The sequence below is a fragment of the Echinops telfairi genome, unplaced genomic scaffold (assembly GCF_000313985.2).
Source record: "Echinops telfairi isolate 266 unplaced genomic scaffold, ASM31398v2 ScPeMD7_23;HRSCAF=83, whole genome shotgun sequence".
NCBI lineage: Eukaryota > Metazoa > Chordata > Mammalia > Afrosoricida > Tenrecidae > Echinops > Echinops telfairi.
In genome coordinates, this window is record NW_022103920.1 from 11,461,413 (window position 1) to 11,475,676 (window position 14,264).

The window sequence follows — 14,264 nt, forward strand, 5'->3', positions numbered from 1 at the left end:
AGAATGGCTGCACAGTTTCCAGAGAGGGCCGGGGCTTCCCATCTGCACCTCTGACACACACACACACACACACACACACACACACACACACACACGTCAGTTGAGGGCTGCGTCTCCCCCCAGGAAGCCCAATGACGGTAATTACTTCTTCCTTCTCAGTTCCATCCGAGGCCTGATGTTGAATTGAGTTAGAAAAGTTTCCCGCCTCTGGAATAAGACTCCCCGAAGGCACAAGCCACCTGTCCAACCCTTCCCGTCCCAAAGCGCTTTTTTTTCTTTAATTAAAAAATTGGATTCTTGTCGGAGAAAATTCAAAGTCTCAACAAAGGAGTGGTTACACACACAAAATGTGGTCCATGTGCACCGCGGAATACCACTCAGCCCTGGTGACGCCGTGGTTACTCACCGCAAGGCCAGCAGTTCTAAGCCACCAGCTGCTCCCAAGGAGAAAGATGAGGCTTTCTACTCCAGGAAAGAGTTAGACAGGCTGGGAACCCAGGGGCAGTTCTGCCCTGTCCTACAAGGGCCGCTGTGAGTCCACTCGACGCAATGGCCGTGAGTTTGGTGAGGGGTTGGCGAAGAGAGATGCAGCGCAGATAGAGGCATGGTGACCCGTGAAAGCATCGTGCCGCGTATGCCGGTGAGCCGCAAAGGGCTCACCGTGGAGGCGCCCACTGAGATGAAATGCCTAAGACCAAAGGGGGTCGCCAGGAGCTGGCGGGTAGTTGCCGCCTAAGGCGCACTGCCTCCCTGTCTGGGGCGAGACGGTTTGGGAGATGGACGGGGTGAATGCATGTAATCAGTGTCCCTGAACAGCACACCGAAAAATGGTTGAATCCAGCCAAGGGGCTTTGTTACCTACATCGTGCTTGTCTATCTGTATCTATCTGTCTATCTGTATGTGTATGTTTTAACAGAGAAGATCATGGAAAGGGAACCCCTCTGCGGCGCGTGGCTGCTGGGGCACAGAGAGATGTCGGGGCCGGGATCCACGGCTTCACTCTGAAGTTTTAAAATGAAGGTGTCTAGCAGGGTGTGCTGGGGAAGAAATAATCCCGTCAGTAGCTCGTTGTGTACCAGCGAGCTCCTAAAAGGTCCAAGGTGACTTAAAAAACAAAGCAAGGGCACTGTGCACACACCCGCGGTCGGGCTTCCTTTCTTGAGTGCATCCGTCACAGGAGCGCTGCATGTCAAGAGCAGAAATTGATCTCTCGCATTTTGTAGGCTGGACGGTGACATTGGGGCCACCAGTTCTGGGTGACGGGCTTATCTCTTCTGGCTTCTGTTCCCCGGTCCCTTAGCCAGCTTCCTGTGGCTTCCCTGGTCCCCAAGTCTGTGCCTCTTGTCTCTGTCTCTGCTGCTCACTAGTGTGCACAGCTGGGGGAGGGGGGGCTGTGGAATGGGGGCCCTGGTGGCTCCGCAGGGTCTGTGGTTCAAGGCCCCCGCCGCCCTGCCTGTTTCCCTCTGGCCGGCATGGGGCTTAGCTTTCGGTTACTGGACAGTGAACCAGTGAAACAAGCACACGGTCTGTACTGCTTCACAGGTGAGACAGTGGACCCTGCAGGTACCTGCCAGGTTCCCGTGATGAAGGACAGGCCTCGGCCTTGTCCCGCAGCCTCCAATTCTTAGCCCTGGACAGGACAGAGGAATGGCCCTGGACCTTAAACACACACCCCTCCGCAGACCCGGCTGGGCCTCCTAAGGCCTAGCTTCCCGTTAGAAGCAAGTGGGAGGCTCCGGAAGGTTCAAGCCAGTTCAGCCGCAGCCCAGAGGGTGGGCCACGGCGGCCTGGGAGGAGTAAGTGCCAGAGCCAAGAAGCATAAGAGAACCTTCTTGCCCCTCTGCTCGGGCTCCTGGCATGAAACTGCCCCTCGAACGCCCTCCGTGACCCTCTATGGATGCCCCTGCATGTCCCCCACCCCTTGACCTTAAGTCCATGAGCCCCAGTGGCAGAGTGAGCTACCCCCCCGGGCTGATAACCACCAAGTCAGCAGTTTGAAACCTCCAGCCAGTCTTTGGGGGAAAGTATGAGGCTCCCTACTCCCATAAACAGGGACAGCCTCAGAGGCCCACAGGGGCAGGTCTTCTCTGTCCTAGAGGGTCTCTGAGTTGGAGTTTGCTTGTCCGTCTACCCTAGTGAGTGCTCCGAGAGAAAGGGTGGCCGTGAAGATAAGGCAGACGGTCAGCAGCTCGGACGCCTAGCAAACCCATGGGATGCAGTAGGACTGCCCCGGGGGTTTGGAAGACGGAGCTCTGTGTGGAGGCCGACTGCCACACCTGTCCCCCCTGCCGCAGTGAGTGGGTTCTGGTGGGCTCAAACCTCAGCTGAGGGCTGAAGCCCGGCACTACCAGGGCCCCTCGTTTCCTCGTCAAGCCCAAGAACGAGTAAACACACTCACTTCCCTGCCATCAACTGACTCCCCGTGATCCTGTCGGACAGAGCAGCACTGCCCCTGCGAGCCCTTGGCGGGAGCGCAGAGCCCCATCTTTCTGCCGAGGAGCAGCAGGGGGCTTCGAGCTGCTGACCTTGCAGTTAGCAGTCCGGCGTGTGAGCACTACCCCGCCAGGACTCCGTATCACATAAAAGAGTAATGCTGCCTCCATGCGTGTGGCAAAGGGGCGTCCACTGTGTGTCCCCTGCGTTGTCAGTCTGCTAGCCTTCCTGGGACTGGGTTGTCCCCGAGTCAGATGTTCATAACCCAGGACTGCCCGCGTAGGCCACGGCTGTGTTACGCATTGGAGCGAGCACATAGCACACAGCGGCGGTGTCTCTCAACCCAGTTGCATTCTGGTCCTCCCAAGATGCCTGCTTCTCCGTTACCCCACAGATAACACCACGTGGCTCTCTCTGTGCGCTGGTGCCTCCCTCCACCCCACCACAGGGCCAGCGTGTGCCGGGGGGCCACTGTCTACACTGGGAGCAGAGCTTCATTGGACAGCAGTCTCTGGGATTCCTGGCGGGACGGGACACAAGTGGAGGAAAGCTGTCCCAAGCACAGCTGACAGGAGAGCTGCCCGCGCGTGCGTCTAGGAAGCCCTGTGTCAGAAGACTCGGACTCCGGGCCCAGCCAAGCCCAGGAAGAGCCGAGGGAGGAAGGCCTGTGGGTCTTGGACGAGATGGCTAGCGGAGGAGGGCCAGGGCATTGAAGCCCATGCTGCCTGTGAGTCAGAACCCACCGTGTGACGCCTCTCACCGACTCTTTCTTCCCCCTTTTCCCTTTGTCTGCCAGGAAGCATCCAGGCTGTGGGAACCTCGTGACATTTTCCCAGTTTCTGTTTATCGCCGTGGAAGGCTTCCTCCGTGAGGCGGATCTGGGAAGAAAGCGGCCAGCCATCCCTGTGAGGTACAGCTCCTCCCGGCCAGCCGGCCGGCTTCCGTCCTTAAGAAGAGCAGTTTGGGGACCTGTGTTCAGGGCAAGTGAGGCAACTTCTATAAAATGCACGCAAGAGCGCTCAGGGTCATGGTTCATTTCTGAAAGTATTCCTTACGAACCTCCAGGGATCCTATTTTCCGGATAAAGCTCTTACCACAACACTTGTATGAACTATGATGGAGATAACTGTGTGTGTGTGTGTGTGTGTGTGTGTGTGTGTGTGTGTGTGTGTACGTACACGCTGCACATTGGAATGGGTCCCAGGATTAAAGTGTTAAGGGAACAGGGGCACCTTCTCGGTCTGTGGGTTTGCTCACCGTCACTGTCAGTCCCTTAGAGCTGACTCCTGAGACCTTCCGGTTCCCATGGTTTTCAGCCCTTTCCCATAAACCATCTCTGGGGAACTAAGAGTTTGGGAAATCTCCTTTGGAAATGCCCTTCCAGGTATTCCAGAGCTGTCTGTCGTCAGTGGCGGATAGACCACCACACAGCTCCGCCCAGGCCCCTGGCCTCCTGCTGCCCTGGAGCGAGTCTGTGACACCCATGAGCCTGCTTACCGAGGGGCCAACACTGAGGACATGGTGCGTGACATCACCAGGAAGCCTTGCTTCGATCCCATGGGAGATAACTCCTTTCTGGAATCGTTGAGCTTCCAACGAGCTGAAAATACCCCTATGGCTGAGATCATCTTGTCTCCTCTTTGGCTCTGAAGCTAGAAAATGTGAAACCATCTTAGTAACTCAGCACTTGCAAAGACCCCGGGATGTCGGAATTCAGCTTCCGGGGGGATGTCTCATTCTGCTTTGCGGCTGCATGAAAATGTTGGCGTTTCGCTGGTTTGGAGGGCTTAGGTGGAATCCTAGGACATTCCTGATCTGCCCCCGCTTTGGACCAATCGACCCTGGCAAGTTTCTACGATTCAGCTTAGTGTCTATGAGAAGCTTCCTGTGGCTTTTCTAGCTCCAAGAGGGGCATGCAGATGTCTACTCGGTAATTCCTTTCTGCGCTGATGGCTCCCTGCGTTCACTCAGAATCTTGCCAGGTTACGGGGGCTTTGTTTTCATTTGTCTTCCCAGACCCAGCCGCTTCACACAGACCCCGGGGTCAGGTGCAAACCTTTTTACCAGTCAAGGGCTGCCCTCGCTGTTTCCAACGCCCCCAGGCAGAGTGTGGGCCAGTGCTGGGCTCGAAGCCTTGGCAGGTCTTTCTTTAGAGACAGTGGAAACTAAACACAATAACCAGTGCTCGGAAGGACCCGTTTGAGGGAGTGCACCATTTTCAGGTGTTCCAGAGGTCTAGGAACATTAAATACAGAGAATTGTACATTAAGAAACAATTACCTGTTTGCCTTAAACAAAAAACAAAGGAAAGCTGTTCATGAAAAGTAATTAATTAGTTAGCTGATCACAAGTAGTGCCAGGTACACCACGGGGACGGCTGCTGTGGATGCTGTCTTTCTGGCCCTGGGTGGTGACCTGGGCGGTTACTTTCTGAAAGTGGATGGGGCTGTGTCACTGTGTGACCTCCCACCATGGACACAAAACCTGGCTGTCACTGGGCACTATGAGGCCACCACGTGGGGCAGCTCACTGCAAGGGGAGCAGGTCAAAGCCACCAGCCCCTGCTCGGGTGAAAGATAGGGCTCCGTCTAGTAGAGTCTTGGAACCGCACAGGAGCGGTTCCACCCTGTCCCGAGGGTCTCTGTGAGTCGGCATCGACTCGGTGGCGGGGAATTTTGGGTTTGGTACTTCAAAGATAACTCCTCTTTCCTGAGACACACACTCTGCACGCCCAGCGACGCCCACGCTAGTCTGACTCGTAAAGGGCTTTCATGTGTGCTTGGCCTTCAAGGAGCCCAGGTGGTGCAGTGGTTAAGCACCCGGCTGTTAAGGAGAAGGTCATTGGTTCGAACCCACCCAGTGGGTTCATGGGAGAAAAACCTGGCAGGCAGTGCTAGTAAAGCGTCTGGCCTAGAAAGCCAGATGGCCGTGTGAGTGTTACTCTGTCGCTGTGAGACTCAACAGTGGCCAGGATTGGGCTTCCCGTGGTCCAGTCCTGTGGGACGGTGAAGTTACTGCAGTACTTGGTTTTCACGGAAGCGGGTGTGGCATCTTGCCGCGAGTCTTCGACACTGTGTGACCTGTCCCCTTGCCCTCTAGGCACTACGCCGTGATGGTCACCATGTTCTTCACTGTCAGCGTGGTCAACAACTATGCCCTGAACCTCAACATCGCCATGCCGTTGCACATGATCTTCAGATCGGTGAGTGCCACAGTGGACAGAGCCCCTCCCCCCCCAAAGATACCCACCCCAAGGAGGTGGATGGATGAGCCAAGTCTAGGCTCCAAGGACCAGAGTGTAGGGTGCAGGTGGGGGCTCTCTAAGGGGCTCTTCTACCTCAGCTCGCAGGAGCGATTCCGAAAAGGACAACGACAACTTCCCTTGGAAATAGCTAGTGCAGCAGTGCTCAACCTGTGGGTCTCGACCCCTTCACAGGGGTCGCCCGATTCATAACAGTAGCAAAATGACAGTGATGAAGTGGCAATGGAAAAATTGGATGGTTGGGGGTCACCACCACATGACACGCTATGAAAGGGTTGCGGCGTGAGGAAGGTGGAGCACCGCTGAGCTAGCACCTTCCAGCCGTCCATCCGTTGGTTCACTGCGACTCTTCCTTAACTTCTTCCTGCTCCCTTTTGGCCTCTGCCGTAGAATTCGGTTTGCTTCCCGGTTTGATTTAAGCACCTTGAGATCAGGAAACCAGGGGGAGCTCTTGCCAAAGAGTTTGCTCCCCACACACCCGTGGGGGTCTCCTCCTCTGCCTCGTGCATGGTGGGCGGTCTACGTGCAGTGGGTCGGCAGGGCCATGGGAGAAAGACATGTTTCCTGAAAGATAGGACAGACCTCCCGGGGACTGCGGTTGGGATGGTAGAAGGCTACGTGGCACAAGGCAATGGAGCCAGAACAGCGCGGCATGTCTGGGATGGTCGTGAGCGAGCTGTGCTGTTCCCAGAGGGCCAGTTCTCCTGACTGAGATGACCGGGAGAGTAAGCTCCCAGAAAGACCTGCTTGGGGTGGGCGGCTTCCTGAGAATGGCTTCTCTCACTGCAGCTGGGTGGGGTGGCACTTACTGAAAGCAGTTATGAACAAGTTAGATGGAAAATCTGACACGCCCCCCCACCCCCACCCCCAAATCAGTCTGTTACCTAATGTGCCCCTGCAGCCCTAGCCAGAACCAATGATCGAGAGCTGGCGGCCTGGCAATTAAAGTGCTCGGCTGCTGACGAAAAGGCCCTTGGGTTGAACCCCCGGTGGCTCTGAGAGAGGACAATGTGGCCTTGGCGACACGGGTCCTGGACACAGTGGCAGTGGGCCGGTCATCTTGAGGAGGTCTTGTTGACTCCCGTGATCCGTTTGCGTGGCTTGCACTCCTGGCTGTCTTAAGAACCGCCGACCTTTCCTGAGTTTAGCCATCACCTCCTCCTTCCCAGCGACGTCCCTCCCTCCTTTGCCCTCGATCCCATTCACTGGGAGTCACGTGGCTCTCTCTCCCTGGTGCCCTGACTTCCCGCGTCCCTTCTCTCCCTCCAGGGCTCTCTGATCGCCAACATGATCCTAGGAATTGTCATTTTGAAGAAGAGGTAAGCGCACCATTCTTCCCCGTGGTACATTTTGGGCTGCCGGCCCAAACCAGCATCACCAGCTGGTGGTCCGAGTGCCTTCTCCCCAGAGTGGGGAGTTTCCTCTGTGACCAGTGAGACACACATCTCTGAGCCACGGGGTAAGAGGCCCCACCTGTGACTTGGTGACCAGTATTGGCTGGGCGTAGATCTGACCAGCCCCTGGCATCCTTGGACCTGTCATACTGTGCTCACCTAACAGACCAACTCACCTAGAATCTCAAGGTCCCGTCTGGGAGTGGGCTGTCTGTGTTGTGCTGATGCGGGGATTCCTGCAGGCTATATCTTCAATCAGACTCTTATCAGGGATGAAACACGGGAACAGAGAAGCCATGCCAGAGCCAGCATGGGGCGCAAGCCTTGCCCTGGGTCCAGCATCTTGCACCTGAACTTCTAGCCCCTCAGCTGGGAGAGAATAAATTGCTGTTGGTGAAAGCCATTGACTTGCGGAAGTTAGGTTATGCGCCTAAAGGCCAAGAGGAGGGGTGGAAGGTTCTAGAAAAGTTCTTTGTGATGCCATCACTGTTGGTCCTCTTGGGCAGGTGCCTGCGGTCCTTTTTCTAAGTCTGTGTCTTCCCCCGTCGTTGGGAGCCTCATCCTCACTGCCAAGGAGGAGAGGAGGGCTCTGCACATTTGAAGAGCGTGGGGCATTGCTCAGGGGACGGTCCCCATCACCAGTAAGGCCCCAGTTGTTCAAGTGGATGCCAGCTCTCCAGCAGAGCCCAGCGCCAGCCCTGGTTTTGTTACTCGGTGGTAATTTAGACAGTTCCCTCTCAACCCAGAGGGCAAGAGCCCAGTCCTATTGGCACTGTTATTAGAAGGACGCTTGTCCTGCCTGACCAGGCTCCATGTCACAGACGTTTTCTGTCCCAAGGTGTCTGTCCCCCAGGCCAGGATCCTTGTCCTAGACGTCTGTCTTGTAGCTTCTCTGCTTTTAAGCAGGTGGAAGAAGGGGCTTCAAAAAGTTTGTGGGCAAATGGAGTGAAAAGATAATGGAATTCCACAAACGCTGTGAAGCCCGCTTGTGTGAAATGTGCAGGCTGGTTACGTTGGAAGCGACCATCGGTTTCCTGGTAGCATTGGCATGACCAGTTCACCACCTTGGGACATACCTGTGGCCCTTCCAACGGCATCCAGAGAAACGTGGTGCAGAAGGTGCTGTGTTCTGAAAGTCGCCCCAGGGACGCAGGGCCTTTCGCAAGTACCTCTGGCCCCCTAAGAACTGGTGTTGGGTCTCATCTCGAATCCGTCGACGCCTCTTGGGACCCTCTTCAGCGTGTGTCGCCAGTTCATGATCTCTCATGGACTGAGAGAGGCACTCACTTTCTGAGCCCTGGTGGTGAAGTGGTTACGCATTTGGCTAACCCCAAGGTCAGCAGTTTGAAACCACCAGCTGCTCTGAGGGACAAAGAGGAGGCTTTCTACGCCTGTAAAGAGTTGCTGTCTCAGATCTACGGGGCCGTGCTCCCCTGCCTGCAGGCGTGCTAGGAGTCAGCATTGACTCAAAGGAAGGCAGTGAGTGAGCCCGGTTTGTTCTTTGGGGCCCAGGTTGGTCCCGAGTGTTTGAGTGGAAAACCCCATGTGGGTCTTCCTGCGAGCTGTGTTTCTTTTCATTCTCCCCTGTGGCCCTCGGCTCGGCCACCGAGATTCTGAGAGGGCTGCTGCTTTGGTTAATGAAGAACACCAGTGAGAGTTCTCCAGAACATTCCTCCCTCCAACCGCACAAGCCTTGTCCTGAACAACCCCTTCCCCTGAAAAGAGTCGGTTGAAGTGTATCCTGCTGCTTGACTCCAGTACTCTGTCTCCTGAGACTCCCGTCTGCCACCCCCCACGACCAGAAGCCCAGGGGCTCCCAGTTAAGGTTTTGATTTGGATGGACACTTGGGAACCAAATGGAATGTCATATCCGGTTGGTTTCAATTTTGTTGTTGGATGAAGCCAACTCTTAGCCAACAACTGACGAGAAGCTGTTTCTGAATGACCCCAGGGGTGTGTGTGACCGAGAATAGGCCGGCGTCTTGACCTGCTGCCTCCTGTGGACGCGGACGGGGCCCAGGGGTTCGGACAGTCGTGTGTGCAGTGATTCCTACTCCTGTGGATTCTGACTGTACAGACGACGTAGACCTCGGCATCTGTGGGTCCTTACGGCGCTTTGCTCTTCTCCCTGCAGATACAGCGTGTTCAAGTACACCTCCATCTCCCTGGTGTCTGTGGGGATATTCATTTGCACTTTCATGTCAGCCAAGCAAGTGGTAAGAATGAGTCTGCACACCATGCTCTCTGCTCACCTCTGCCATGCATATAACACAGGGAGTCCAGCCTCAGCCTCTAAGAGATGGGGCAGGAAATGAACACACACACCCTTGGCCCCTCACCCTCCGCCCCCCAAGCATCTTGCATGACCATCTGATCCCTGCCTGTCATGTTGTCCCTTTTTTCCTAGACATCCCAGACCAGCGTGAGCGAGGATGACGGCATCCAGGCGTTTGCATGGTGGTTACTAGGCAAGTGCAGTAATTACAGCGCAGCTCGTGGCTCCTGCAGCCCTGTTTGCCCAGCTGTCTCCTAAGGGCCACGTTTCTCAGCAAGACGCTTTGGCTAAACAAATTAGACCGGGGAGGAGAGGGCCTCCCGAGAGCATGTATCTCAGAACGCAAGGAGATATTTGAGAATAGAAGAAAAGAAATTGCCCACGCTCCGGGCCACATGTTATTGGTTGCCACCAGTACAGAGGCGCGTCTACGGTGCCTTCCACTGTGTGGTCTGGCCCAAGAGTAGCCACCTCTGCAGGTTAGGGCGGTGGACGTTGTGTATTCCCAAGGGACCGTCCCCAAGTCCTGGACGGACTGACGTCGTCAGTTTGCTTTTCCATGGGACAGTGTCCCCAAACCTGGCTGGTCCTCAGACTTTCCCTGCGGAAGTTTCTGAAAGTCCAGGGGGTCTCTGAGGAATGCGGTAGACCACTGTCAGAGAGCTTTGCTCTCACCTCCGGTGCGCTGAGAGGTGCACCTCTGTGCAGGTGCTGGCCCTGGAGGCAGGAGCAGGTAGAGGCTAACTGAGCAGGGAGGAGACGTGGGTGGCTTGGCTACTTTATCTTTGAAGGGTGCTACTTATCACATAGAGAAGAGCTCCTTATGGGTGCTATTTATCACATAGAGAAGAGCTCCTTACGGGCTATGGGAGACACACTTCACCAAGTAAGGAAGATTGATGGGGATATGACCATGCAGTTTAGGGGGGTATGTGTGTGTGTGAGTGTTCAGTAGTTTTATATCTGGCTCGCCCAAAGTGCAGATTGAAACATAACTACAGTCCCTTCTTATCCTTGCTCGCTCTCATTGTCGAGATCATTAGCAATTCTCCCAGTGGCAGTGATTGCAAGAGACAGCCATTCCCTTGTGAGGGGTTGACATCGGTCCAGCCTTCCTAGGGGTGGGATGGGGGTGTGTGTGGAGGTTTTCAGATGTCCACAACCTCTGACTCAAGCCATTCCACTCGGGAGAATTCATCCTAAGGAGAGATGGCAGCCTTTTGCGTATGGATTCGTGCTGAAGGCTGTGCATGGGTTTTAATCCTGAGGCCGCTGGGAACTATCCAGCTGTGCCCGGGCCATAGGACATCTAAGTGGGGGGCAGCCCCTGGCGGGGTGGGGGGTGTTGTGCAATGACATGAAGGGAAGTGCAGGAAAGAGAGAGGAACAATGAGCAAGATACAGTATATATGAGCAAGCTTGGACAAGTTCCTGGGAAAGCAGACGTGGAAGAATGGGATTTTGCACTAATTGTGTCCCAGCTCCCTCGTGTTGGACGTGACCCTCGTGGGTGTGAAAGGGATGCAGAGCTCGATAGGGAGGACGGTGAGACACTGGGTGGTGATGGCATGATGGGTCTGCTCGGGCCATGGGCGAGTGTCTGTGCCTCCCTCGGGACAGCCACTGGCCAGGGGTAAGCACCAGGTAACTGGCTCTCTGTCTCTCAGGTATCGGGGCCCTGACGTTTGCACTTCTGATGTCGGCCAGGATGGGCATCTTCCAGGAGACGCTGTATAAGCAATTTGGGAAGCACTCCAAGGAGGCTTTGTTTTATAACGTAAGGAGCACGGGCTCACACGGCACGGGGGGAGGGGTGGGGCGTCATGGAGTGGTGCCTCCTGTGAAGGTGCCACCCCTCCCGGGCAGTGGAGGAATCCCTGCAAGACCCGCAGGGTGCACCGGGACCTTAGACTGCGGGGACATGGCCGCAGGAAAGGCTGGAGGCTCCAGGGCCTTGGAAGAAAGACCTGGCAGCCTGCTTCCAAGGAGCCAGTCGCTGGGAGCCCTGCGGAGCAGCTCTGCTCGACAGGGTGAGGCCACCGGCACTGACCTGGCGGCAGCCGGTTGGCCAGGGTGCCTTCTGAGCCACCAGATGGGTCCCATGGTCCCATGACCAGTGACGGATGTTTCTTAGCCAGGGTCATGAGTCTTAGCCAGGGGCAACCCCAAGAGACAAGGAGCTTCCACCTCCACATTCCCATCAGTAGGAATGGGGTAGCACTGCTGTGGGAGCCTGGGATGGGGTGGGTGGTTTGAGAGGGGGTGTCGGGGGAGGGTCTGGCCCTGGACCCTACCCTCCTCCACTAGTCCGGTCAGCCTTCCACCCTCCCTCTTGCCCACCAGGCTGAGCCTCTAATCCTTTGTACTGAGGTTGCAAACAAGCGGTTTGAGATGGTGGATTGGCGCGAAAACAAAGGCGCATTCTCGTTGGCTCACCTCTCTTTGCCAGAGCAGAGCTTGATGCAAAGTAACTGAGCTGTCAGTTACCGCCATGGGGGTAGGGAGAGGCGGGGGAGGCTGCTCCTGAGTGCGTCCATCCCTGTCCACACATTTCCTCTTCCTGCCTGCTCCCCAGACCTCATGCTCATCCTCATCCTCAAATCTTTTCCCTCGAGTCTCCTAAACTCCGTGAAATGTGCCTTTCACGAACCTCCTAATTATTCAGTCCTAATATTCCCCCCCCCCATTATTAATTCTAAATAAAAATGAGGCCTAACTGTTGCGTCCTGTGTTCCCTGTGAGTCGGTACCGACTATGGCGGTGGGTTTGGTTTGGTTTTGTTGATGCTCGCCCAGGGAGCCCTGGTGGCGGCGTGGTTTCTCATTAGACTCCCAACCTCAAGGTCGGCAGTTCAAAGCCAGCAGCCTCTCCAAGGGAGAAAGATGAGACTTCCTGTTCCCGGAAGGAGTCACTGTCGTGGAAATCCGTGGGGCAGTTCTACCCTGTCCAGCAGGGTTGTTGTGGGTTGGTCTTGACTTGACAGCATTGGGTCAGGTGTCCGCTTAGCGTTTCCGTGATAGTGAAGTGCAGCCAGTCCTCAGGGCAGGAGTGCCGTGATTGCCCTGTGCCCCCCACCCCACCCGCTCCTGTGCTTGGCGACAGGCAGCAGACCCCAAGGGCGAGAACTGCAGCCGGGCCTCAGTATACCTAGGTGGCATCTCCAAGAGGTGGGCAGTTTGCACTCACCCGGAGGCAAGTGCTTCGGAAGAAAGGCCTGGCAACTGTGTTTGAAAGGCTGCAGCCACGAGAGCCTCGCAGGGGCCACCGAGTAGCCGTGGGTCAGATGTGACTGGTCACCAGAAGCACTGGTTGCCCGCCACAGACACTTCCGCTGGCTTGTCACAAACAGCATGGCCGAGCGAGTGTGTCTGACGTCTGGTCTTACAGCTCGTGTGCCATCTCTCCCTCCTTGCAGCACGCCCTCCCACTGCCCGGCTTCCTCTTCTTGGCTTCGGACATCTACAGTCACGCGCTGCTGTTCAACAAGTCTGGTGAGTGGGGGCTCGGCATGGGCCGGCCGGCTGGGGCTTTGCTGAGGCGGGGTCTCCACCGGATGGACGCCGAGCCGCTGGGCTTTCCAGGCTCTGAACCAAACCGCCCGCCCTTCTTGAAACAGGCCCCTGTCTGCCTACCTCTCTCTCAGGAAGGGACTGCTGCCATCGTAATCGTAGCAGCGAGAAAACCCTGTTCCAGAGCCTTCTGCATTACCTTCTGTGGAATGTGTGGAGTTTGAGAGTGCAGCCGAGTGGGAGTAGTGCACCGTGAGGATCTTGTGGGACAGCAGGCCAGTTCTCTGCCCCCTTCCCCTCTCTGCCAGAGCTGCCCCGGCTCGCCGGGGCCCTAGAGCTGCCTGGTTGGGGCAGGAGCGGGAGCATACGTGATCATTTCTCTCCGGCCCCAACCAGCCAGGCTGGGTGTCTGCAGTCATTTCACATGACTGCTAGAAGGCAGGCATTACCAGCTAAGGTGACTGGACAGCGCATTACTGTCCACTGGCCTGCAAGCAGTTAACTGACGTGGCCTGGTTACTGACCAATAGAGATAGAGCATCACCCGGCAGAAGAACACACAGGCCCCAAGAGTCATGGGTGACGGCGAGGCTCACAGTGCATCACCTGGAGTGCTGGCCAGGCAGGGCCTGCGTTCACAGGTGACTGTTCTCTGCCTGAGGGAAGCTCTGCGCATCGTGGCCCTGCTCCCACCTGCAGCAAGAGGGGCTTCAGGGAACGGCCACTTCCAGAGCTTGCTTACAGCCCAGTCTCCCCTCAGGAAGGGACAACTGCAGAGACGTTAACCCACCTGCGGTCCTGTGCGCGCTAGAAATTCGGTCACAGGTTGAGCATTTTGCCGTGGTCTGCTCTTGGGTGCAGGAATCCGTGTGTTGAAAGAGAGGTAGCCACCGGTAGATGAATGTAGGGTCGGGAACACTTACGTCCGCGGAGCAGAAAAGGCCTCTTGAGATACAAGTGAAATCCCCATCGCGTGGCCCCTGTCTCGTGCTGTTGGGCATCTGGATGGATCCACAGTCTCTCCATCAAATAAGGAGTATGGCCAAGAATGCAGGACCTTCCACAATCGATTCCTAGTAATGGACGGGAACGTTGTTGTGGCCCTTGATGAGTGTTGAGGAATTAATTTGGAAAAGGAATAGGCCAGCTGGGCGACTGCAGTCCCCCTTCCACCTTGTCAGAACCGGACCAAGGACACGGTCTGTACATGCTAACGCCGACCAGACCGAGGGCACGGTCCGTACATGCTAACGCCGACCGGACCGAGGGCACGGTCCGTACATGCTAACGCCGACCGGACCGAGGGCACGGTCCGTACATGCTAACGCCGACCGGACCGAGGGCCTGGTCCGTACATGCTAACGCCGACCGGACCGAGGGCACGGTCCGT

At 56.3% G+C, this 14,264-nt stretch overlaps 1 protein-coding gene across 1 annotated transcript in view; it reads left to right on the forward strand.

Annotated features, from left to right (window-relative positions):
• Positions 1-14,264, forward strand: part of SLC35B4 (solute carrier family 35 member B4) — a 21,300-nt gene that overhangs the window by 4,547 nt on the left and 2,489 nt on the right. The window contains exons 2-8 of the mRNA XM_004707819.2: positions 3,231-3,344; positions 5,534-5,636; positions 6,966-7,015; positions 9,225-9,306; positions 9,498-9,558; positions 11,033-11,142; positions 12,781-12,856. Coding sequence (XP_004707876.1) covers positions 3,231-3,344; positions 5,534-5,636; positions 6,966-7,015; positions 9,225-9,306; positions 9,498-9,558; positions 11,033-11,142; positions 12,781-12,856 — 596 coding nt within the window. The remainder of the gene's footprint in view (positions 1-3,230; positions 3,345-5,533; positions 5,637-6,965; positions 7,016-9,224; positions 9,307-9,497; positions 9,559-11,032; positions 11,143-12,780; positions 12,857-14,264) is intronic.